At 41.2% G+C, this 23,618-nt stretch overlaps 1 protein-coding gene across 2 annotated transcripts in view; it reads right to left on the reverse strand.

Annotated features, from left to right (window-relative positions):
- Window positions 1-23,618, reverse strand: part of olfm2a (olfactomedin 2a) — a 59,754-nt gene that overhangs the window by 13,109 nt on the left and 23,027 nt on the right. Inside the window, exons 1-2 of one of the 2 annotated variants that reach the window (XM_084743939.1) lie at window positions 16,996-17,427; window positions 2,368-2,517 (exon numbers count right to left, since the gene is read on the reverse strand). In XM_084743939.1, coding sequence (XP_084600065.1) covers window positions 2,368-2,517; window positions 16,996-17,139 — 294 coding nt within the window. In that variant the 5' untranslated portion in view covers window positions 17,140-17,427. Of the gene's footprint in view, window positions 1-2,367; window positions 2,518-16,995; window positions 17,428-23,618 lie in introns of those variants that run through there. The other variant, XM_084743940.1, reaches the window with a different exon arrangement.

Here is a 23,618-nt window from a genome sequence, read left to right on the forward strand (position 1 = left end):
TATTAGAATTAACCACACAATATATATGCTTACACCATCGTGGCACAACATAAGACTAATGTATCCAGTGTTAAATATTACACTCAAAATTAAGATTTTCTACAACATGTGGTGTTTGTTGTGAAAACTAAGATCAAGTCGGACAAAAACCTAACCACATTGCACTGAGCGGTGTTCGGTGATTCTGCAGGCCTGGCTCGTCTCAAACGAGCTGATTCTTTTGATTGTCTCCTGTATGCTCTAGTGGCTGGTTGCAGTCAGCTGACAATTGTTATATATTATTATTGTTGCTCCCTATTGAGGGAGCCGATTGTATCGGCGCTGTAACATACATCACTGCTTTTTGCTAACGTCTGAGTTCCATTTGAAAACCTGGAAACAAACGCTTTAAAACTGGATTTTCATGTGAAACTTTGTGTATTTCTTTATCACTTTTTAATCAAAATAAACCAATAAATTAGGTTTGAGCCATATGATATTTGACAGGTACTAAAGGTACTGAGAATGTATACTTTCACATAATATATTGCTTCTTCTGTATTTGCTACTGCACACTTCAATACATGCAGAAACAGTATTCTTTACACATGTACATATAATTCCTACAGTACATATATACATTCTTATCTAGGTGAACACAAGTACTTTCTCTGAATGGCTTTGTCAGGATTGTCTGTTTCTCTGTCAGAATGTGCCTTTTCTGTTGGAATATGCTTCTTTCAGAGTGAGTATGAGTGTGGATTTTGTCTGTATGAGCGTGTGCTTGAAACAGCAGCAGGCAGAGACTGTCAGGGGAAAAGGCAAACTTCAATGAGAATGAATGCAATATGTGAATTCAGGTGTCTCATTGATCCATCAGGACCTCAGAGCCTATTCAGCATCTCAATTTACCACCACCTCTCCTCACAAGACCACATCAATGTCAGCCCCCCCGTCTTCCCTGCTCTCTTCTGCTGCTCTGCTCAGAGGCTCTCACTCGCTCCGTCGATCCACACTCTCATTTACCCATTTGCTGCTTTTGAGCGTCCACGAAAAACAACTCTGCTTTGAATGAGCTGCCACGGCCCATCAAGCAAGTGAAAGCTATTAGACATTATTTATCAGGTTTTTATAATTTAGTTTGGGAGAGACAAGTAGATAAGAATGGAAAGATGCTTATGTATTGCCTACAAACCGCCAATCGATGCAGGAGAGTCAACAAGCAGCTGTGTATGACTTTTGAGCACAGGTCCTCTCCTGCCTGTACTCTTACCCCTGATCTGTGTGTGTGTGTGTGTTTGCACCAGACACAAGGAGGAAATTACATTTGCATATACTGCACTGCTCAATAACAATCTGCTCCATATATAAAACAGAGATTTATTGTCTGCTTGCTGAAACAGTGTGTGCTTGCTTTGCCCTCTGAATGCTTGAGGGTTTTGTAGGTATTCATGTTTTTGCATGACATTCAATTTACTCCCTTGTTATACATGAAAGTGAGTCATGCATGTGCATGTTGACAGATATTTTTCACTTTGTCTGGGTTGCACCAACAAGGATTAACTTTTAAGCCTGGTGAAATCATGGTTTAACTTTAAATTATGTTGCACCAAACTTATAAACAAAAATGTGATCACCTCTTTTACACTTACTGGATACAGGCAGCATGAAAATTTGTGTATTTATTTTAATTTGGGTAAGCAAGCATTTCTATATTAATTAAACTTTATTTAATTTTGGTTTACATCGCTAAACTTGGACACTAAACTGGGATTAGTTTTTAATTGTGAAATAGTGCTGCTTAATCTCAAATCTGAATTTAGTCATTTTAATTCTAGTTTTAAAAGATTAAATGATTAGAACTAATCTAGTTTAAATAAATCTTTGTTGGCGTAACCCAGTCACACAGACAGACAGAACAAGAGTTAACAGCTTTAGTTAGCGCAACATTTACTGTGTAACTTTGCACACAAAGCATTTTCTATCTTCACTGATTTGCAAAACACTTAATTTTCTTAATTTCTATCTAATGGATTAATATTCTTAAAGGAAACATTATAGAGCTTCGGCTCAATGAATCCAATTTCATGGACAAGTTTTAAGGCATTTCTCTTATTAAGGCAATCCATGCTTCATTCACTTTAAGCAACTCTGTTGCTCAAACAAGAATAGTTCAACCAACAATGGCAATAGTCTTCTGATTGTCGTCGTGCTCATCTCCATGACTGATTGACTGTGGGGTAAAGGAAGTTTGACTGTTCACTTCAGCAGCCTGTATGTGACAGACGGCAGCAGACACGAGCGCAGTGCAGTGTGGCAGTTTGTGTTTTTGTGTCTGCGTGGGTAACAGTCGTGTCTCAAAGTGAGTGTGTTATTGACAGCTGTCACCTTCTCCATGAGCTGGCGAAGCTGCCTGCTGCGTGGGTCGCGGTTACACATGTTCTGGGCTGGTGCGACCACGGTACAGATACACTTCCCATCTGCGTCCTGTGCCGAGCTGTAGATCTGCCAGCCCTCCTCTGGGCTCGGGTACAGAGCCTGCAGAAACACAGAGACATATATATCTTAGACAAGGCAAAGAAACTAGTTGCTTCTGTCTGCTGTTGTTTATCTATGTTGCCACCAAGCAGGCCTTTCAAAATGCATGAGGGCAGACATGATATTTTATTCTGCCAGCATGTATCAACAGTAATCTGAAAAGTGTTCCAACCTTATAAAACATTTCTAAACTAATAAATTTATCTAATACTTGAAAGTGTTGTAGAAAGTGTTGGGAGGAAAAAAAGACCCTTTAATACGTTCCATATCGTGATTAGTTGTGCCCATTCTGTCACCATAAGTTAGCTGCAGAGTCATAATTTCTCCATGGCATTCTCTTTCTCTCTTGCAACCCTGTCAAAAGTTACTCTTCCCCAAAGGCAATTAATGGCAATTGATCCCTCCAAGTACTCAAAATCGCTTGCAGTCTAATTTTAGTATTAACTGGAGAGCAACAGATAGAGCGAAAGCGGAGCCTCAGATTGACAGAGGTTGTGCTCACTGCAGTAAAGAGATGAGGGATAGACGAATCAGATAGAAGATAGAGGAGAGCAAGAAAATGAGCAGAAATGGGTGCAGATTAAGATAAGACAAGAAAATTGGTGGGAAATACACAAAGGGATGAAAAACACAACGGCGCGACAGAGACGGAGTGAGATCTTGATGGGGGATGAAGAACGACAAAGACAAATGGGAGGAAAATAGGCATTGCAAGGAAAAGAGGAAGAAGGAGGGATCAGGCCAGGCTGTGTGAAAGCAGAGCATCTAATAAGTTTGGACACAGAGAGGAAATGGAGCTGTTCGGGATCGATAATGCAGGCCGTTACCAGTGGAGGAGGGGCGAGGCTGAAAGGGTGGATGTCTCTCTCTGACTAATCCAATCAAAAGTAGTGCTGTGCGCTGTCAAGCACATGCACATGTACACACAGTTTACGCAAAGACCTGGCCAGGACAATCCTTTCATTCACACTGCATCTACACACACTCAGCATATAAAGCAAAGTGTAATGAGAAAAGGAGCAGCCATTTTAGTGATGAAATTAAAGACCCATCCACATAAGTGGAAGGAAAAGGCTGGGAATAAAATCTTTGTCTCGGCTCTGCGCCGCTCTCCTGCTTCTCCTCTGAGCAGGGTTGTGCTGCGCTCTCGTCTCCTTGGGTCGGGGGATCAGATTAAAATGTCTTGGGGGACAGGGGGACTGTGTGATTGGAGTGTAAAGTAGCAACCACCCTGCAAGCCAATGTGCTCACTGTCACATCTTGTCACTCCTGCCAATCCCTCGGCACTCCACCCCCTCTCTGCCTTTCCTCTCCTGCTCTCACTGCCATTCCCTCTTCCTCCTTCTTACTCTCAGAATGAGTGCATTTTAAATCTGACTCACCCCAAATGAATTGTGGCAAACAGACTATGAGATACATTTGAATATGCTGTAATGTCAGCCATGACAATGACACTATACTTTTTCATATTTTATCCATTTCATTATATTCAAGGCATATGAAGAGCAGGGTTGGAAGGGTAACTTAAAAAATGTGTTCCAATACAGTTACTAATTGTTACATTTAAATGCACTTTTTTAAATTCTGCTATTCACACTTTGACTCAAACTGACATAAACTTATTCCAGCACACCATGTTGGTCACCAGCATCATCACCAACAGTCCCAAAACATTTGGCACTGTTATAAAAGAAAAATCCATGCAGCTGTTGATAGGACACCTCAAACTGCATGCAAGGTCAGCTCTGACTCTCTATTATGAATTTTTGATCCGTAGAGATTTTACATTTGTAAAACTTTTCTTAAGCTGAAAAAAAAAGCAATTTAAAGAATTGGTGACATCTCCACAATGTAAAGTCTATGGGCCTGGCAGGAAGGTGGGGGAAAGGGGATGGGGGGGAAAAGCTACTGAGCATATTCAGTGTGCTGTATAACCAGGAAGTAAACCTGGAAGTTAGAAAAACTTTTTAAGGCTGAATTGCGACAATGTTCCTTTTTTCTGATTTGAAGACAACATAGAATTGAAATTTCCACCCTGTGACACATCTTTTCACCCGACTGTGAGATTAGCTGGTGTCGGTGAGACTAGTAATCATGCTAATAATCCTCATTTTTACTAAACGTATCTGTAATCTGATTACATTTTTTTTTCTGTAATTGTAATGGATTGCAGTTCCCTGTTTTTTGTATCCTAATTTCTCAATCCCATTACATAATCCCATTAATGTAATCTGTTACTCCCCAAGCCTGATTAAGAATGAATACATCTAGATTTAATTAAATCAAGTCAGCAATAATGTCCTATTCCCATTTTCTATTCATACAGTATTACATACATAAATCAGTAATATTTCAGAATGACTGAATGGCTGCTGTGCACATGAATGACTCACAGTGGAACTTATTGGCACGCTGGCTAAATTATCATTCCATTCTTCTTAATATTGATGTATGTTTTGGAGTAAGTGCATGTGCAGCTGGTCGCTGCAGTGACTTGCGCAGTTTTCTGTCAGTCAGCACCTTTCTTATCATTAGTCTTCCTTCTCAGAGGCAATCCGGCATCAGAAGGCTGTTAGGTGGAGAGACGACAGAGGTCTACAGAGGCCAGAGTTGGAGTTGAGACAAGACAAAAGATGCAGTCTCCACCGCAGAACCTCCTCCAATTTCTTTCAACCGCATCTGACTGTCTTTTTCATTCTGCCTTTGCCTGAGGGGAGATTCTTTCACTCTGTCCTCTGCCCGAGCCTCACTCACTGTCAGGACTTCTGATTTTTTGTAGCGTGTGTGTGTGTGCATGAGAGTACGAGTGCTTATGTGTTTACGTATTTATGTGAGCACACCATCTACATATATGGGATTACATAATTAGGGCACAAAAAAGGAAACGTCATTCCATTACAGTAAGATAAGAGAAACAAAAATTGGGATTTTAATCTAATTTTACATTTCAAAATAAAGAAATATATACTACCATGCAGTGTGTGCACACATTACAACACAGTCTAACAACACCACTCTGGACTCAGTGAAACCAGCTAATGTTACAGTCAGTTCATCATCATGACCTCTAGTGAAAAAAATGTTTTTGTGTTTCAACATTATTTTGTCTTGAAAGCAGAAAAGAAGAACATCATCACAGTACAGTGACAGTTCTGCCTTCAGCTGTGAAAGTACTGTCATCATCCAAGAACATCTACTTTCAAAGAAACATTTGCGGGAGAAAACAACTACTAACGTTCGCTACACAGACCAACTGTTAACAGACCGACCACAAACATTCACTACACACAAATCCAGTTGCCTGACTGAGCTGTCAGTACTACCAACAACCGAAAAATATCTGGGGACCGACGGTGGTGATGTTGGTTAACGGGATGGTGTGTGAAGCGTGAATAACATGACGTTACTAAACAAAGTGCACTCAATAAATGTGTTGGTTTCTGCCAAACAAAGGAAGGAATAGCTGGACAAACAATTGATAAACCTTCAACAAACATAAAATATTACATTAGCTCAAACCATTTCACTGTATTTAGTATTAAGGTAAAAAAAAAAGACAGGAAAAGTAAGTTGCATTACTTTAATATTGTGGTCTTTAGATAACATTTAACATGTAAGTAGTAATTGGATCATAGTAAATTTAAAAAAAAAACCCTCCCAACCCCGATCTACACATATGCTGAATGTACACACAACAGCACATACAGTGCAGTATTTGCTTGTATATACAGTATTTAACACATTACTTCAGCTGGACTACTGATTTAACCCCAAGAGTGTTTGTTCAGAAACCCCTTAAGCTATAGGGCATGATTACTGCAGGACTGTAGGAGCACATACAATGGCTGCTCCAATGCAGTGGTTGTGTGCAAGATCGTGAGGCCACAGCATGGCACACCGGCTTCTCATTATAGTTGATATCCTGCGGTGTTTAACAGGTGGAGGTTAGCTTGCTTTAAACAGCAGAATCCACTTAAGTTACTCACTCTGAGGGTATGTGCTGCCTCCTGCCTTCAATAAAATTACCTCATATCCATACGTGTGGGGGTTGTCCGCCCACGCACCAGATATTCACTTTTCTTTAAGAGAGATTGTAGTGAACGGATGCAGAAGCGAGCATCAATATTTCATACAGCCACCAGGCTGAAAAGGAGCCATGATTGGTGTCACGCTGTCAATATGTTATAGTGGGCAATAATGAGTTCAAAATTCAACAAAGTAATATCGGAGGCATGTCAGCTTCATTATCATAATACTTTGTTCATTATCCAACATGTTTAAACTCATGCTGCGCTCCTCATGTGCTCTTCTCGAGCCAGGGAGTTTTCACAGCAACAGATCTTCTCCCCTCTTCATTAATGTTTCATAAATGCTGAGCTGAAATTAAGAGCTTATTTGAATCAGTTCCAATTTCATTACCACCCACCTATCCATTCTGCACTAACTTCCCCATTCTCATCACAGTGGCAGTTTAGAGAGCAGGAGGGAAGAGGTAATTCTTTAATGCAAATGTGTTTTGTCCCTATATGCTTTGTTGCTGAGCTGTTGCAAGGAGATCTATATATCAGCACTCATAAGCGACTGATCTCTCGGGGTGCAAGTAGTAAACTTGATTATGTTTTGAAACGTTGGCTTATTTATGTAAACATAAGTCTCCTCTCCACAGCGAAGAATGGGTCATTGATAATGGTTCATTTAACATAGCGCTCACATCATGCAGCCTATCAGATATCCCATTAGTGTGGGAAAAACAGCTTCTTTAATATCCAGTGTTATACAGAATTATATCATGCTTGCCAACCTTGAGAACTCAAAAATCAGGAGGATTTCGACACCCCAAAACTTGAGACACCTTGTTTCTTGCCTTCTAGTGACTTTTAAAGAATGGAAATAAAATGAGAAGTATAATGCAACAGCATTCATTTTTTTAATTCTCAGAAAAGGATACAGAGTAATTCATCCCTCTAGTGTGAACATGCATAAATATCCGGTATCAATTCATCTATTTCCTTTCATCCATTTATTTTTTACCTCAATCCCAAAAAGAAAATTTGATGTGGCACATTTTACTAAATGCCTTTCCTTAATACATTCTTCTTAGGATATCTGGTTTGGTGGTGGAAACAGTAGACTTTTACAGTCATATAGGGCTTATGCACACTGTGCAGTGGCAGAAACAGATTGTGATAATGAAAAGGAAGAAGAATTTGCCAGAAATTAGGAGGAGAATTATGATCTCAGGAGGAAATAGGAAGAGGACAATGAAAAGCAGGAGTCTCCTGGGAAAATTGGGAGGGTTGGCAAGTGTGAATAAATGAATAATGTTTGCATACTGGAGGCAGGTCAGCCTTCAGAGTGGAAACATTTGAGCAGCGATGATAACCTGTGCTATCATCATCATGCTATCAGTTGCGGCTAGCTGGGAGCACTTCAGGTCTGGGGGATAATCCTCTTCTCCCAGACACACACGGTGGTTTCAGGAGAGAGGAGGCGTTCAGTTCACTGTCCCAGAAATTCACCCATTAGATGAGAGGGATGAAATAGAATATGTAAGTGCCAGATTTGAAGCTGTCACAGTCATGGCTGCCATGCAAAAGCCCATTAAGGAAGAAGACAGCGGCAATGAAAACAACAGGAAACCACAGTCGGCGAGAGAGATGAAAAATCAATTGGGCCTGCTCGCTAAAGTGAAAATTACTCTTGAAGATTTCTGACTTGCCCCTTTTGCACCACCCCAGGGTTCCCTCTGTTCCCATGACATCATATCTGACAGCCAGGGCCTGTGAAGTCCCACCATCCAATGCTGGCATGCCTTCCAACCGCAACCTCCTATCCGCCCAACAGAAAACCGATAAAGTGAGGGTTACTGATACACTGATAGCCAGAAAAGGAAGAGTTGTGGTTTGAGAAAGGCTGACAGAGAAGAGAAAGATGGCTCTAATTTCCTCTAGCTTAGTTCAAATGCTGCCCAGTTACAATGCTGAATGACAACTTTAGTTAAATCGCTGCTGAGAGAGGGGAAGAGGAGATGAAATGAGAAGGTGTGGTCATTACTAAGCTAAAAAGCAGGAACCTAATGCTCCTGTACAAACGAATAGATCAGATTCAGATTCGAAAATATGTGTATGCACATGTGACACCCAGGATTGTGTGGTCACATTATGTGTTGAAGAGATTTATTTAATTTTATGCACATTTATGTTGGCAACTGAGTCCTTATTTTCACCACAAGGGGGCATCACTTCCCTTACAAGACAGCGTGCTGTGACTGTTAGCTGGCTGAAAGAAGCACATTACTTGTTGTCTGTCTCATCATTTTTTTACTCTGTACATGTAGATAGCTGGTAGAATCACATCTATGTGTATTTATAATATAAATGTAAATGCTGTTAAATGCTCTTTTTGTCAGGATTGTTATTTTGCTTGTTTTGGGGGTTGCAATCGGAAAGTCACTGCTACAGTAGCATGAACTAGCTTAGCTCTCTGTGCAGGCTGCAGGAGTGTATTGAGCTTGATGTTGTTATGTATAATTTTAAGGCTCATTTTGTTTGGCTCCGGTTTATTGTTATGTTATTTGTGTAATGCTAGATGTGGCCTGTCAGCCAGTCAAGCTGTAAACCTCCGCAATCAGTAGTTTATTTACTAAAGGTGTAAGTTGAGCAGTGGACAAAACATTTTATGTTTCATTTGCACAAGAATAACAAATTTGTATGTGAAGAATAACAAAACTCACAAACTGTGAAAAGTATTATTATTATGGAAACTGAGTTTGGTTATGTTGGATTGTGATTATGTGACATGGTAACTGGTTTATGAAAAGAGCTGTGAAGTGGAGAGTGATCAAAATAGATATATGTGTTTAAATAAAGTAGAATGAAGTGAGAAAAGAAAGCACATTACCTGATACACGTAGTTTAGTGCCAGCGATTATGAAAACTAACTAACCAATGCTTCCTCTGAATGCACAGAAGCTCAGAACCTTTGTGTTGTTAAATGTTAACAAAGTTCAGCGGGAATTAGACATTCGAGCTGGTGGTATCACTATTGAGAGTTGTGGGATGGACTTCCTCTGGCGTTTCATTAGACCGATCCTGGAGCCGGCTGCTGTAAAGCCCGAGCTAAATGAGATCATAAATCTACAGCTCTCTACTTTATGAGCATGACGGGAAGTCTATTATAACTTTCATAAGCAGCAGGCAGAAGGGGCAAACAGGCAGAGGCAGGTGGAAGTCCAGAGATATGAGAGAGAGCTGACCGCTACACTGTGAATGGAGCTCGCCAACACATCTGAGAACCACTGCAACAGCACAGCGTACGGACAGTGTGAGAGCAGGAGAGCTGAGATAAAGTTGTACAGAGAGAAAGAAAGAAGCATTTTGAGAATGTAGGAGGCATCAAGGTGAGACACTCTGAGAATAAGGATAACAACCTGAGAGGTAGTACCGATGTAATCTACCTCTTTCTTCCATTTCATCCTGAAATGCCAACTTTGTTTGCCCAAGTTCTTGAGCTTCACTTTCCTCTCTCTCTGCAGAATGCTGTGTTTTATGTCAGACATTAGGTTGTCCCCAGCAAAACGGAAACATCTGCCCCTGCTACACACAGCTTGGTTCTATCTATACTAGTGCCAAACAAACAGATCTAATTTTTCAGATTTGCTGGGCATTGTTGTAATTGACCAAACACAAAGAAAACATGCAAATACACACCCTCACTCTTCAAATGAACAATCAGTCGGTCCTCAATGCACAGACCAGCTGCTGGCCTTTAAAATAAAACTCAATGAAGACTCCTGGTGAAGTCCCTGGTCTCTGCTGCTCCAAAGGAAAACCGATTACCACAATCAGCGCAGCATGGTTGCCAGTCAATAATATGACTCATAAACTCATCATGCCCCTCTGCCTGCTGCCTCCTTTTTCCTCCCTGCTGCCTCTCACTCTCTCCCACTCCATCACTCCCATGACTGCTACCCCTCCTGCGCGCTGTCCTGCTCACTTTCCATCTGCAGCGCGCTCGTTCCAATCCGGATCACACTTGAATGACAGTGGGGGTGGGCAGATGCAGCAAGCTCTTTTTTCTGAAGTGGAGGTCTCGCTTGGAGAATTCTTGGAGAGGTGAGAGAAAATGACACTCAACAATGCTCAGCACTTACAAGCGAACAGCCACAACTTTATACTTTTTGGAGCAGGCTGCGAGCACCGTGCCAGGTGCCCTGGTGAAAAGCATTTGGCATCCACTCTGCTGTTAGACGCGTACAAGATAGCTCTATCATGGCTGGTGTTAAATAGAGGAGGGAGATGAGAGTGGCGGGGTAGCTAGTGTGAGAAAACACTGTGTAAACTGTGAGAACACAGTCAGTGCTTCACTGGAGGAAAATATGGATTACAGAAGTGTGTGAATTGGGAGATCATCAAATTGCTTTGGAAAACCAACGCAATGATTCAGGCTTAAGTTTAGTTGGTTGGAAATTACACTCTGGTAATGGCAAATGAACCATGTCAAAAGCCGGATTACTGGCCCAGTAGAGTCTGGGATCAATATTTCTTTGTACACGGATTATCACATAATTCACTAATGTATCAAAACTATTTAAAATTACATTACAAGTTTGGCATTCACTGAGATTCTGGCTGTGTACACTGCTTCACATTGACAAGGCAGTAGAGGACACCTGTCAGGGTATGAACTCAAATAAATTTTAGTTGACGGCAGTACGATAGACATTAAAGCCAAGTACTCAAATAAAAATCTGCAGCAGTGTTTAATCTTTAATCCATAGCCAAGAATCGATCTTTACAATCTGCTTTATTGGATTGCACAGTGGATGTGATAAAGTTTACAGTCCCACACCCTGACAGACAGAGGCTGGGTGACCCCAATCAGATTGTGAGCGCCGGCTCTTTGTACGCTGCCATTTGTTGTTCCATGCTCCCTTTTGATGGTGAGAATATTTTCTTCACTCTTCCGCCTCACAGCTTTCTTATTTTAGATATCAAAGGGAGAGTCACCACACACACACGCACAGTTACACACATTACTGTTCTGTCTGTCCATGCAGTGTTATGGATATACAGTATATAAAGGTCTAGGATTTATTCATGCCTATCTCGTACACACACAAACACGCACAAACACACACAGACAGAAAGTGTCACTTATCCTTGACTAAAGCTCTTGATTTTCTTAAATGTGTTACCCAGACGGAGAATCACACAGAGTGCAGGTACTGCTTAAGTGGTTTATGTCTTATTATTACTGTAGAGCAGACATGATCTATCTCAAAGGACCAGTGTATAGGATTTTTTTTAAGCAGTGAGGCTGCAGATAGCAAACACCTTGCATCACCCTCCCCTTCCAAGTGTATAGGAGAACATACAGCTGCAGCGAAACTTGTGAAAAGTGTAAAATGTCCTGTCTAAAGCCAGTGTTTGGTTTGTCTGTTCTGGGCTACTGTAGAAACATAGTGATGCAACATAGCAGAGGCCCCTCTCCATCTGTAAATATGAAGGGCTCATTCTAAGATAATGAAAACACAACAACTTGATTATACACCAATGAAAACATTCTTATGAATATTATATTCCATTCCTGCCAATAAATCCCCCTAAATTTTACACACTGGACCTTTAATAGACCTCCACTTTAACTTTAGATTACACCAGAGCTCAAGTCTTGGGCCGGTCTTGTTTTTATTATATATCATACCACTGGGAACCCTTGTTTGCAGGTATGACGGCTCTGCTCTCTTCTCTGCTGATGACACACAGCTAAATTTCTCATTCTCAACTTTTCTAGGGCTGGACCCACTACATTAGATTATGTTATGAATTACAGATGGATAACTCATACAGGATTAAATCAGGGTTGTTGGTTTTGGTGATTACGTGGTTATGTTTCTTTAACTAAAAGCTTAGATTTTAGGTGTTCTCTTTGAGTTTGATTTCAGCTTTGGAAATGCGTACAGGGTGCCTATCACTCTGTCATGTTGATGAAAGGCAGAAACTTTGGCAGGTTAAGTAGTTAATATAGATCCAAATACTTTTTTGTATTCTGATGTTTTCTTTTGTTAAAATCATAATTACATTATGCAAATTAGGCTAATTAAATGTGCACACATTTTCATATCAGTGCAAACCAATTTTGGCAAAGCAAGAAAAGTCAGAGACTTGTGTCAAAATGTGGTTTTAAAAGTTTTTTATGTTGGAAAATAATAATAATAATAATAACATGTCTTATGTGCTGAAAATATTTTTTTTTCACATAATGCCTTATAAAGTTAAATAAAAAAGATATCAAAAAAAGCCTCTGACAAGCCCTGATTATCTCTGATTACCAGACATTTCTGCAAGGAAAGGTATTTATATGTATATAATATTGTATCTGTGCCTTTTGGTTGTGAGTGTAAACAAATGTAATTTTAAGAATATGACCATGGGACCTTACTGTGGAAAAAATATGCACAATAGTGAAAGGTGAGATTGTTTTGATCCTGTTTGAATTGTACCATAAATTTCACACATGATGTGTAATGTAAATGATAATTCTACAAGTCAAGAAAGTCACTGTTTGTCATAACCACTCATGTATCAGACTGTGGAGATACGTAATTAGAAAGACTACACATACAGAAGTCACATAAGTGACGTCATGACTTCCTTCCTCCAAAGGCTAATGTGACCCAATGAACCTACGATGCCTGTGTGTTTTTCTGTTTGTTTTTCGATTTAGTTACACAAACAAAGGGTCTTGCTTGTTCTTTCTCTTCCTGGTTGATTGAAGGACCAGGAGTTACTGGATAAAACATATCAAGTCAGATAACGTGAAGTTGGTGTTTATGACATATATTGTGTGAAACGAGTGGTTTCATACAAAACTTAACTATGGCAGGGACTATCACCTTTGATTACTACCAAATCTTTTATTATGACATGGTCGTGTCTGGCCAGCCATACTTATCTGCTACTGTGCTTCTTAGAGCTATGGCAGATCCAGTCCTGAAATCTATATTCTTCTCCTGGTATAGAGCGCTGCAGTGTGCAGATATATCAGGCATTTGACTGACATGTCGAAAAGTGTTCCAAGTAGCGCTTTGAAAAAAGCACTTTGGACCTGGACTAGACTCAGACAGACCCAAATTTTCAAAATACAGTGTACAAGTGTTGTTTTGAGCAAAAAAACAAGCAAAATAACCCAGCACAATTAGCCATAGACCATAATTTATCTAGCTGTCCTTTTAATGGCTTCTCATTTGTGTTTTCACAATTCTACCCAACCTTACTGACCCTAATGATGTGGGTTACAAGGGTGACACAACAGATGTTTGAGAAAGGAAGACCTAAGAGCACAACAGCCAATGACAGCACAGCGATAGGATAGATGTATAAAAATGGTGAAATGATATTATAGGTGGATTTTGAGATGACTGACGATACAAGGCTCAAACTCTGAGATTCTGGTGGGCTAAATCCAAGGACTTTTAAGGACTTTTTTAATTGCTCAGAAATCTGAGCACTTTCAAGTACTTTCCAGACCCATTACATCCACACTTGCCAACCATCCCGATTTTCCTGGGACATTCCTGTTTTTCATTGCCCTCTCCCTCCAAGGGTGAACATTCTTTCATATTTATCTCAATTTATGTCAAATTTTCAGAACTTTTTTTTTCCCCTTATTGATAGATTTAAAGGAAAGGGGCTTTTTTTTCTAAGAACAGCCTGATAGTAGAAAAAGACATTTGTAAAATATTCATTTTCTGTGTTATTGTAGTCAAATTTGAAATTGGACTTCTTGATAAAACTAAATGTTGTGGTCCTATCATGTTTGCCAGCTAACAGTTGTCATCTATAGGCATCTGTTTGTGTACATTACTTATTATTATGTTATTTTCACCAGAATACCAGAGGCAGAGTTTATGAAACTCAAATTTTCTCTCATTGTTGTATTATTACACAGAGCACTTTGTAAACACTGTTTTTAAAAAGTGTTCTTGGGTTTTGTATTTGTACAAATATTATTTAAAGGTTAAAAATGATTTTTTTTTTTTTTAATTACATGATTAAAAATACAATTTTGCATAAGTGCAGCCTGACAGGTCTCCAGCTTGTCTTGTCTTGACCATACTGTATAGCCACAGTTCCATGCAAGTGTTAGAGTTCCAGGGTCTCTTCCGCTCATTAGGGAACATGGTTTTGCACTATCCAGATGTGTACAAGCATCCAGGCAGTGTTGTGCTCCTTGCCATCGCAGAAAGGCCCATAAAAACTCAGTCAGCTGTGTTGTCGGATCAGCTGGTTAGAAGACAGGCACAGAAAGCAAGTGAAGCAGACTTTGAAAATAGCTCTGAGCTGGGGGAATATGGGACGCAGCATGCATGGGTGCCAGGATGGGGAGCAGCCATGCAATGGCCACTGGCACACTAGCACCACAGTGTCACAAGACCGTAGTCAGATCGTCTTTGATTAGCGCTCTAAACATTGTGTGAGTCATGACTGCTTCTCAGATCATCACAGGCAAATGTCTCATCAATAGTGATGGGACTTTGAGGCGAGGTTTTACATTAAAGTTTTATTTGCTGCCATTGTTTATGAGGGGAGATTATTTCTGTCTCAAAGCGAAGACATTTCCCATCACAACAGGCTGTTATACTGTAATAATTCCTGGCATCATCAAACTGGCTCATCAGTTTTGATGAAACTTTGATGAAATGAACTTCAATGGCAGCATTTTTTCCTCCATTGGGTGTGAATTAGAGTTGCCTGAAAGAAAATATCAACTCATAACAATGTATAATTCTATTGTATCCAGTCTTTGGAAATGCAAATGATTAGGCTTCCAGTCATGAGTCTTGATTAGAAATAGTTTACTGGAAAAAAAAATCTGGCAACATTTTTATTCCTCTTGACCCTGAGCCGGAGAAGCAGGTATAGGAAATAAACGGATGGCTTATCCAGAGCAAACCCCCCCCCCCCCGGGGACATGTGGGTGTTCAATAGGATTATAGAGTTTAGTGCTGTAAATAATTCAAACATGCCTTATGCCCTGACATTGTTACAGATTAGATTAGGTTTTAATTTGATGTAATCAAAATGACCTGCTTAGATGCTGTAGGAAATATAAAAAAAGGAAAAAATGTTTAGAGCAAAATGCTTTAAGCTCGGTGCTTGACATTTTCACAAAGGTAACATGGTGCTGAGACACCTTTTTCTCCAAAGAAAACATTTCAGCCCGACAGCTCGCTGCAACATTAAGGTGACATAAAGTGGCAAATTGATGTTTTAACGAACCGTTATAAATCACAAAACTCTTCAAACAGATGGGCCTTCAGCCCAGCTGAGACAAGAATGCCACAACATACTCAGAGTACATATTTAAGCACACAAACATACACGCACACACACGCAGGCACACACGTACACAAGCACACACACACATCCAGATGGTCGCAGATCTCGTGGGACATTCAATTTTATCCAATCATTTCAACAGACCAAGGCATTTGCTTAATGGGTAAGGTGCCATAAAAACACACTCAGGATAGAAGCAAAGGCAATCATTAACTGCTGATGAACCAGAAAATGTCTCAATCATTTGTCTGTGTGATATTTCTAATTGCATGTCTTACCTAGTATTTGCACATGAAGACAGACAAACAGACACAGAAGTGTAATATTTCTCTGTGTGTGCATTAAACAGCAGAAACACCTCTGTGCAAATAAAATTTAAACAGAAAACCTTAACAAAAAACTGGATCCAAACTGCTTTTTTAGTCACAAAACACCTCCAATGCCCTCTCTAAAGAATATGCATGTGTCTGAGTGTTTTACTGGAGGAGAGGAGAACTGAGAGGATATTGAGACCAACAGAGCGAAGGAGGAATAAGACATACTCAAAACTGTAACATTGTCTCAACCTCCCTGTCTTGCACATCACCTCTGAATGTGAGCACCATCCTTCCAACCCTGGAGGTGACTGACAGATGGGATCAGCTCGAACATCACTCAGAACAGCTCTCTACCTCCCGTCACCCCGGCAAAAACATATGATTTAGCACGGCCGTCCACACTGCATCTTCCGCCTCTCACCACCATCACTCATAGTTACAAGCCCACAATTCGGCATCATTATGCTTAATGTGACTCACACAACAACATGTGCATCATTCACGTTTGATTGAAACATTGCTCTCACATGCATGTCTGTCTCCATCATCTCTCTCTTATTAATACAACGGAGCCCTTAAGACAGACTCAAAGTCCCTGTACACTCCTCTCTGAAACCCTTCTGCTATTTCTGCAGTTAATCATATAAACACATGTCGGCTCACATGCTAGGATCTTCCCAATTCTTTCCTATGTCTCTCTGTCTTCTGCTGTGTCACTCTATTTCATCTGTCATTCACAAAACATGAACAAAGCAGAGCATGCATGAACAAATACTGTGCACACACACTGCCAGAAAAGAAGAGAAAGTCGTACGCACGCTGACAATCCTCTCCGAGGTGCCCCCTCTGGAGATGGTGGTCCCGTTGAGTCCCACCAGAGAGGGCAGAGTCTGAGACATCCAGTTGGTCACCATGGCCATGGTGCTCAGCACCGCCCCGATCTTTAGCATGGGAACGCTCATGTTTGGTTCCTGTGGGGCCCCGGTGCAAACGGCCCTACAGCCTGCCCTACCCTGCCCTGCCCTGGACCTCGGCTCCAGTCAAGCCCTCTCTGCTCCAGACAGCCTGGGCAGGGAAGCAGCCAGTCAGCTTCTGCCTCAGCCTGAGCAGCAGCAGACCCCCCAGAGCTGGTGAAGCACAGTTACCAGACTCACACACCACTGGCTCAGTCAGAGGGACAGCCAGAGACCGGTTAGAGGAGAGCAGCTCACATCCAACAGCATCACGCTGGAATCTTCCCTCTCAGAGTGACTGCCTCAGCCTCACCCCCTCCCTCCCTTCCTCCCTCTCTCTCTCACTCCTTTTCCCTCTCTCTCACTTCCTCACTCTCCCCTGTCTCTCCCTTTCTCTCTCTCTCTCTCTCTCTTCCCCTCTCTTCCTCAAGATGCAGAGCTGCGCATTGGCTGCCTCTCTGTCTCATCCCCTCCCAATCAGCCTCTGCTCTATCCTTGCCAGCCCTGTTTTGCATGCATGTATCCATTCTTTTCCTCTCCTCTCTTTCTCTGACATTTGGCTGTTCTTTTATGACTCACAACTTGGTGTGTGTGTGTGAGTGCACGCACACACATTTCTGAGGCATGGAGATCAGAGAGAGACTGATTTCAGGGGGCTGATCTGTGCTCTGTTATGTGACATGTGTGCACCCAGGGCATCTCAGGCACAGTCAACTGTCCTGCCGTCTCATCACATTGTCTGCGCTGGATGGAGGACTGGGGATACAGAGGGGTTGGCGCATTGATAGAAGGTTGGCCAGGGGCTCATGAGGGGAGACGTGAGCAGGTGGTTCAGCAGAGTATTGATGCACAAGAGATCCAGGTGCTCCCGAACACAGCTGCTTTTGACAGCTTATCCATCATTCTGCTTCATGACATATCCTAAATCAGGCTGTAGCTTTCACTTTTACACTATCTTACCAACTCTACTCTGCCTGAGGCAGAACCATATCACCATAGTCAGTAACAATGTCTTCTTGACACTGCCTGCTTAAAATGTTGCTGATGCTCTGAAAGTGGTGCAACTTTGGATGAAATTTGAATTGACATAAATGACAGAATCATGTGTTTGTAGTATATTAAAGCTATCAATACACTTTGAATGTAAAACTGATAAATATAGCTCGAACATGTGTGTACCTGGCTGCTGTTGCACACTTTCCTTGAATAACGGGGATTACAGGTTGCATTTCAAGTGGTATATTTTTACCACTATTATATTGCTGTAATCCAAATGGCTTTAGCTTTCAGCAAAATCACAGCAGGGAAGCAAGTGTCAGATATCATACCAATCGCTTCGCTGCAATTTTGGTGTCATTTCACCTCGGGGACTTGACTCAAGCCTGATTTGAGCTTATTTCAGGACAGACTCCAGATGTGTTCTGAAGTTTAGATCAACCCTTTGGATGTGAGGTATGTATTTTGTCTCTAAATCACAGCTGTTTGAATTTACCACTCACCTCTACAACATCAGGCCAGAAGGAATGAGGTATGAAGCAGTATGTGGGTTGGAGGGTGTCTAAAATGTCATCTTAAAGCTTGAAACGTCTCCACGCAACAATTTAAGGGAAGATACTAGGTTGCTGGAAGTGTCATGTTGTGCCCTAAACAGCCATGCATAATAACGACAGAATGGCCTACTCAGACAAAACGGCCAGGTCATCTCCGTTTCTTGCCTGGTTCCTGGTCTGCTGACTTATTCATTTTGTCAGCCATGGATGGGCTCCCCTCCCCACCCAGTCACACTGGGTGACTGATATGAGCTCCTCTGTGTGGGGTGCACGGTGAAGTGATATGAGAAGAGACAGCTTTCTGAGCCCCATCCAAAAAATGTCAGCCCTCCTCAGCTCACCTGCTGGCTCTCACATCAGTCTCGCCTGTGGTGGCTCCTCTATTCCTGCAGCAAGACTGCCCTTGTGTGGTTACCAGCGGAAATGCACCTAATAAACTGTCAGATGCACAGCCAGAGAGCTAGCCAGCGCCTGTCACTGTTGTTGTGCAGTTCTGAACCTGCTGACAGGTAGCTGTCACTTAATGAGAATGTGTCAAGGAAATATAAAGGGGCATGTGGCAGCACAGTTTAAAGTCACATTTTGATTTTAGTGAGGCAAGAAAAAAAGGTTCTAAGCAAAGTAATAACACACACAAACACACTGCTGCTGTTTTCTCAGTAGGGTTATGCCAGTGTTCAGGGTCATGCTGTGAAGGCTGATACCAAGTGAATATATCACATTTATTATATAATTAAATCTCACTTGTGGCTTGTTATTCACCTAAAAGTTGATCTCTGGAATACCTTAAGGCTACAGCTTAACAGAAGTATCTAATTAATCAATATTCTGTGCATATTTATAAGGAAATGCTATTAATATATTTAAATTCACTAGCGTGTCCTTGGTGTTGTGTTGCAAGGTTTTGTGTGGGTGAGGAAAGCTATGTTTTGTAATATGCTGTGCTATATGTTTTCTTTAATGCACCATCCATACAGAATGCAGTAATCGTCATATTCACAGGGTGGCAGCAAAGATTTAAACATGGATATAGACATCCTTCAACCTTGTATACCTGTTCAATCAAGCTCTCAGACACAGCTTCCTCAAAGAAAACCTGGTTGCAAAGCAAAAGAGCTGAATGAAAGAGAACTCTGCTTATTGATGCACCATCTCGGATAATTAAAGAGACCAGCCACCCCATGTACGACTGTGGCCACTGTTCAAGGAGTGAGCTGGATAATTCACTGCGAGAGGAACAACAAATCCATGGCGACAGCACACTTATTTCTTACATTTTCCCCCAGTGGCTCCAGTTTGTACCATTTATGTGTGATTAATAATGCTTTACACAATAGTTGGATGAAACAGGAAATGCAAAGACAGCAAACACAAACACACATATTACTTTACACTTGTGAGGACTCTATTTCACATAATGAATTCTCTAGCCCCCCAACCCAATACTTCTCTCATCTGTGCTACAGGTGTTCCCCCAACCCTGACCTTACTTACCAACCTTACTAACAACCATTTTATCATTTCAAAGGTTTAGTAATATCATATATTTAGATTTTCCACATTTTAGTAAAATTACATCAAAATACAGTGTAATATATTTTAAATTGTATTTTCTACCTGTTTATATTGACAAAGTGATATATTATATTCTCATGGGGCTTCATGCCTGGTGCTTTTTTCCCTGGTCTGCCCCTCTTTCTCCTTCTTGCCCCAGCATTGTGAATTTATCCCCTATATATTACCATTACCTTAACCACAGCCCTTTACAGTGCCTAATCACAACCACACCCGTACCTTTATACCAAGCACTAACCCCACACCCTAACCCTGTACTTGACCCCAACCTCCCCTAATCCCTGTGCCTGACTCCAACCCTTATTTCTCATTCTGTAGGACGAGTAGCTCACAAGCAATTAAACAACACCTGTGGAAAAAAGCCTGAAGGGGAGACGGCATGAAAAATATTAGAGGATGAGAGGCTGGGTTATTGTTTTATTAAGGCTTAACTTTGAAGCATTTTATTTATGTTGTTTTTAATGAGATGTCTTATCATTAGATGAGTTTTATTTTGTTTTACTTGTGCCTGAACACCACAAACTCTCAGCCCTTACAGTGCCCTAAATACTATTTTATAATGGACATTTAATAATTGGTATTGGTCCTCACAAAGTTAGAAGCAGTTATAATGGATGCCATGTGTGACTGATTGTTACCACATCAAAAGAAAACCCTAATGACAAGTATTAGTCTGTATGAATTTCCCCCACCCCTTTTTATTCTCTCTGTTCTTTAGCTTTAGCTGGTTTTGTAACATGAGAGGACACAACTCTCCGCTCTTTCTAGTTTGATGACAATGCTTTTTTTTTCTCATAGAGAGGTTTTTTATTCATTTGTGCCAATAACAAAATACCGTATGCATGCTGCACCAGCTGGATGTAGAATAAGGAAACCATCAGACACTCCCACATCATATCTTCCCTCAGAGGGTTTGCACCCCTCTCTTCTATTTCAAGGCATCTTTTAATCAGAGAGTGTTGTAAATAACTCATGTATTTGCTTTAGCTGTGTAGAGCAGAGTGCACCTGAACTCTTTCAAACTTAAAATGCCTCTCACAGAGTGCAGGTCAGGTGCCATCTTTTGAAAAGTGATGGCTCAAATAAAGGACGGAGAATAATAAGTGTGATGACGACAATCTGCCGTACCTCAAAGAGTTCCAGGCTCTGCCAATCATCTGTCTAATCACAGAGTCTGTTGGCAGAACAAGCTTTCATTAAATATTAGCTAGAGAGGAAGTCAGCCATTTAACCTGTATTAATTTAATCCTTTTTGATTAATTTTCACAACCATTCCTCATAATTTCCACTCTAATAATTGGCCAGCCTCATTTCCACTGCTACTCTGCTGTGTGATTATCTCCAATTCTCTGTCGCTCCCTTTTGTTCTCCGTCTCCGTGAATTTTATTTAGCCTTTAACTCCTCTCACTCCCTCCATCTCTCTGTTGTCTCCCGTGGCCCCTCTGGCAATGAGGAAAAAATGGCATCATATCATGTGTTTCTCCTTTGCCCTGCATGTGTCTCAGCTTCTACTATTTCTGTCGTGAGCTCACACACTTTCACTGGTGATCGTAACTGCCTTGTCAAATGCTTAGACTCAGATTTGCTCTACATATTTTAAACACAACACTGTGGAACGTCTACTTGCACATGTCTTGTGCAGCTGTTTGGTGCCTCCACACAGACACTCAACATGGCCTTGTGCTTTATCATAAACATCTAAAAACATCCACTCTGCTCCTACCCTGTGGGCGTGCTCTATAAAGGGCATTTTTAATCAGTTCAAATGGTGAAAATCCCCACCAACTGCAGAAATGGCAGCACACCCATGGATGGCAGTAGAGCGCTACAAAGCCCCGAGGTCATGGGGACAAGCTCTGGATGAGACAATAATACTGGGGAGGAGAAAGCACCAAACGCTAGCCACATTCTCACCGAGCACAACAAGCACGGAGCCAGCTCCAGATTCACAACTGACATACAGGACCAAATTACACCTCAGCTAATTACACAGACCTTCTTCATAATGATGCAGAGCTGTTATGACTGAGGCAGCGAGGGTGCGCACAAACCAAGCCCCCGCCCAAGCTCCAAAAGATGCTGGAGTCAACCGGGTCTAAGAATACTGGCTATTTTTCTGAGTCATAATTCATTAATTAGATGATGGACATGGAGGCCCGCTGCCTTCTAAATATATCAAGATCAAAATCAGCTTAAACAAAGCGTGACCTCATTACCATAGCAACTATTTAAATGGCATAAATAGGCTGTACCCTAGGGTTCAGGCAGGCAAACAGTGGTGTGCTTTCAACATGGAGTGTTTAATCTATTAACGGCTCCTGTGGGCCTTTGATTAAGGAAACTCATCTGGGCTTTTACATTTAATGGTAGCGACTGAGACCCCAGGAGGACTATAGAGTACACATGCATCGACCCCCGAATGCATAAAGTACAGAGAACACATTCTATTGAGTTGAATATATTCAATAATTCAAGCAGTGAGCATTCAGCACAAATGAAGTCAGACCTCTGTCCCACAGATGCAATTGACAGTATATGAATCATGACATGATGATGCATGAAGACCTCGCATAGGAGTCGATAACCTTGCATGTTCAGCTTGCATCCACACACTTTTGCGGGATTAGGTGCTGTAATCTCTAAAAGGCAATAAAACAATTTAAGATCTTGTGCCTACAGGATGTGTTTTTACATGCACGCATGTAAAGCTTGCGTGTTAAAAGTGTCCATTTATGTGTCTACATATGCATGCCTAAATTTGTTTGCATGTGTCAATGCCTTTCCGTATTTGTGCCCACTTGCATGAGCCATGCTTTCTCTCCACTGAACTGTGAAATGTCTACAATACCATCTAATGGTGGTTGCCACAGTGTTGTGTGAGAGACCCGGTTGAGCTGCGACATGCACGTGATATAGAGTCTCTCGGTCACTACTGTATGAAACAAAAATAAGGAACACACAGCGTCACTGCCAGTGGCTAAGCCCAATAGTGCTTAAGTACAATAATGGCTGTTAACAGGTGAGAATCTCTCCTTCCAGTGGGAACATGCGAGAAAGAAAATCAATACAGTAAGTGTGTCTGCCTGGCTGTATTGACTGTAATACACCTACAATATGCTGTGGTGAGTCCATCCATTGTCTTTAAAGAGTAGCCCATAGAGTCCATCTAATCAGCCCACACTGAAGACGAGGAGATGCATTCATAATGCATAACTGGTCAAAAAAAGTATTACATTGATGTTTTTCTTCTACCTCCAATGGCGATTAATTCAAGGATTAAAACTTCCGTTTACTGTTGTTGATCTCCCCACAGTCTACAGACAGGGAAGAAAACTGTTAGAACCATTTTTCTCCAAATGTCC

Source organism: Lutjanus erythropterus, chromosome 19, assembly GCF_056507025.1.
Source record: "Lutjanus erythropterus isolate fLutEry1 chromosome 19, fLutEry1.hap2, whole genome shotgun sequence".
Lineage (NCBI taxonomy): Eukaryota > Metazoa > Chordata > Actinopteri > Lutjaniformes > Lutjanidae > Lutjanus > Lutjanus erythropterus.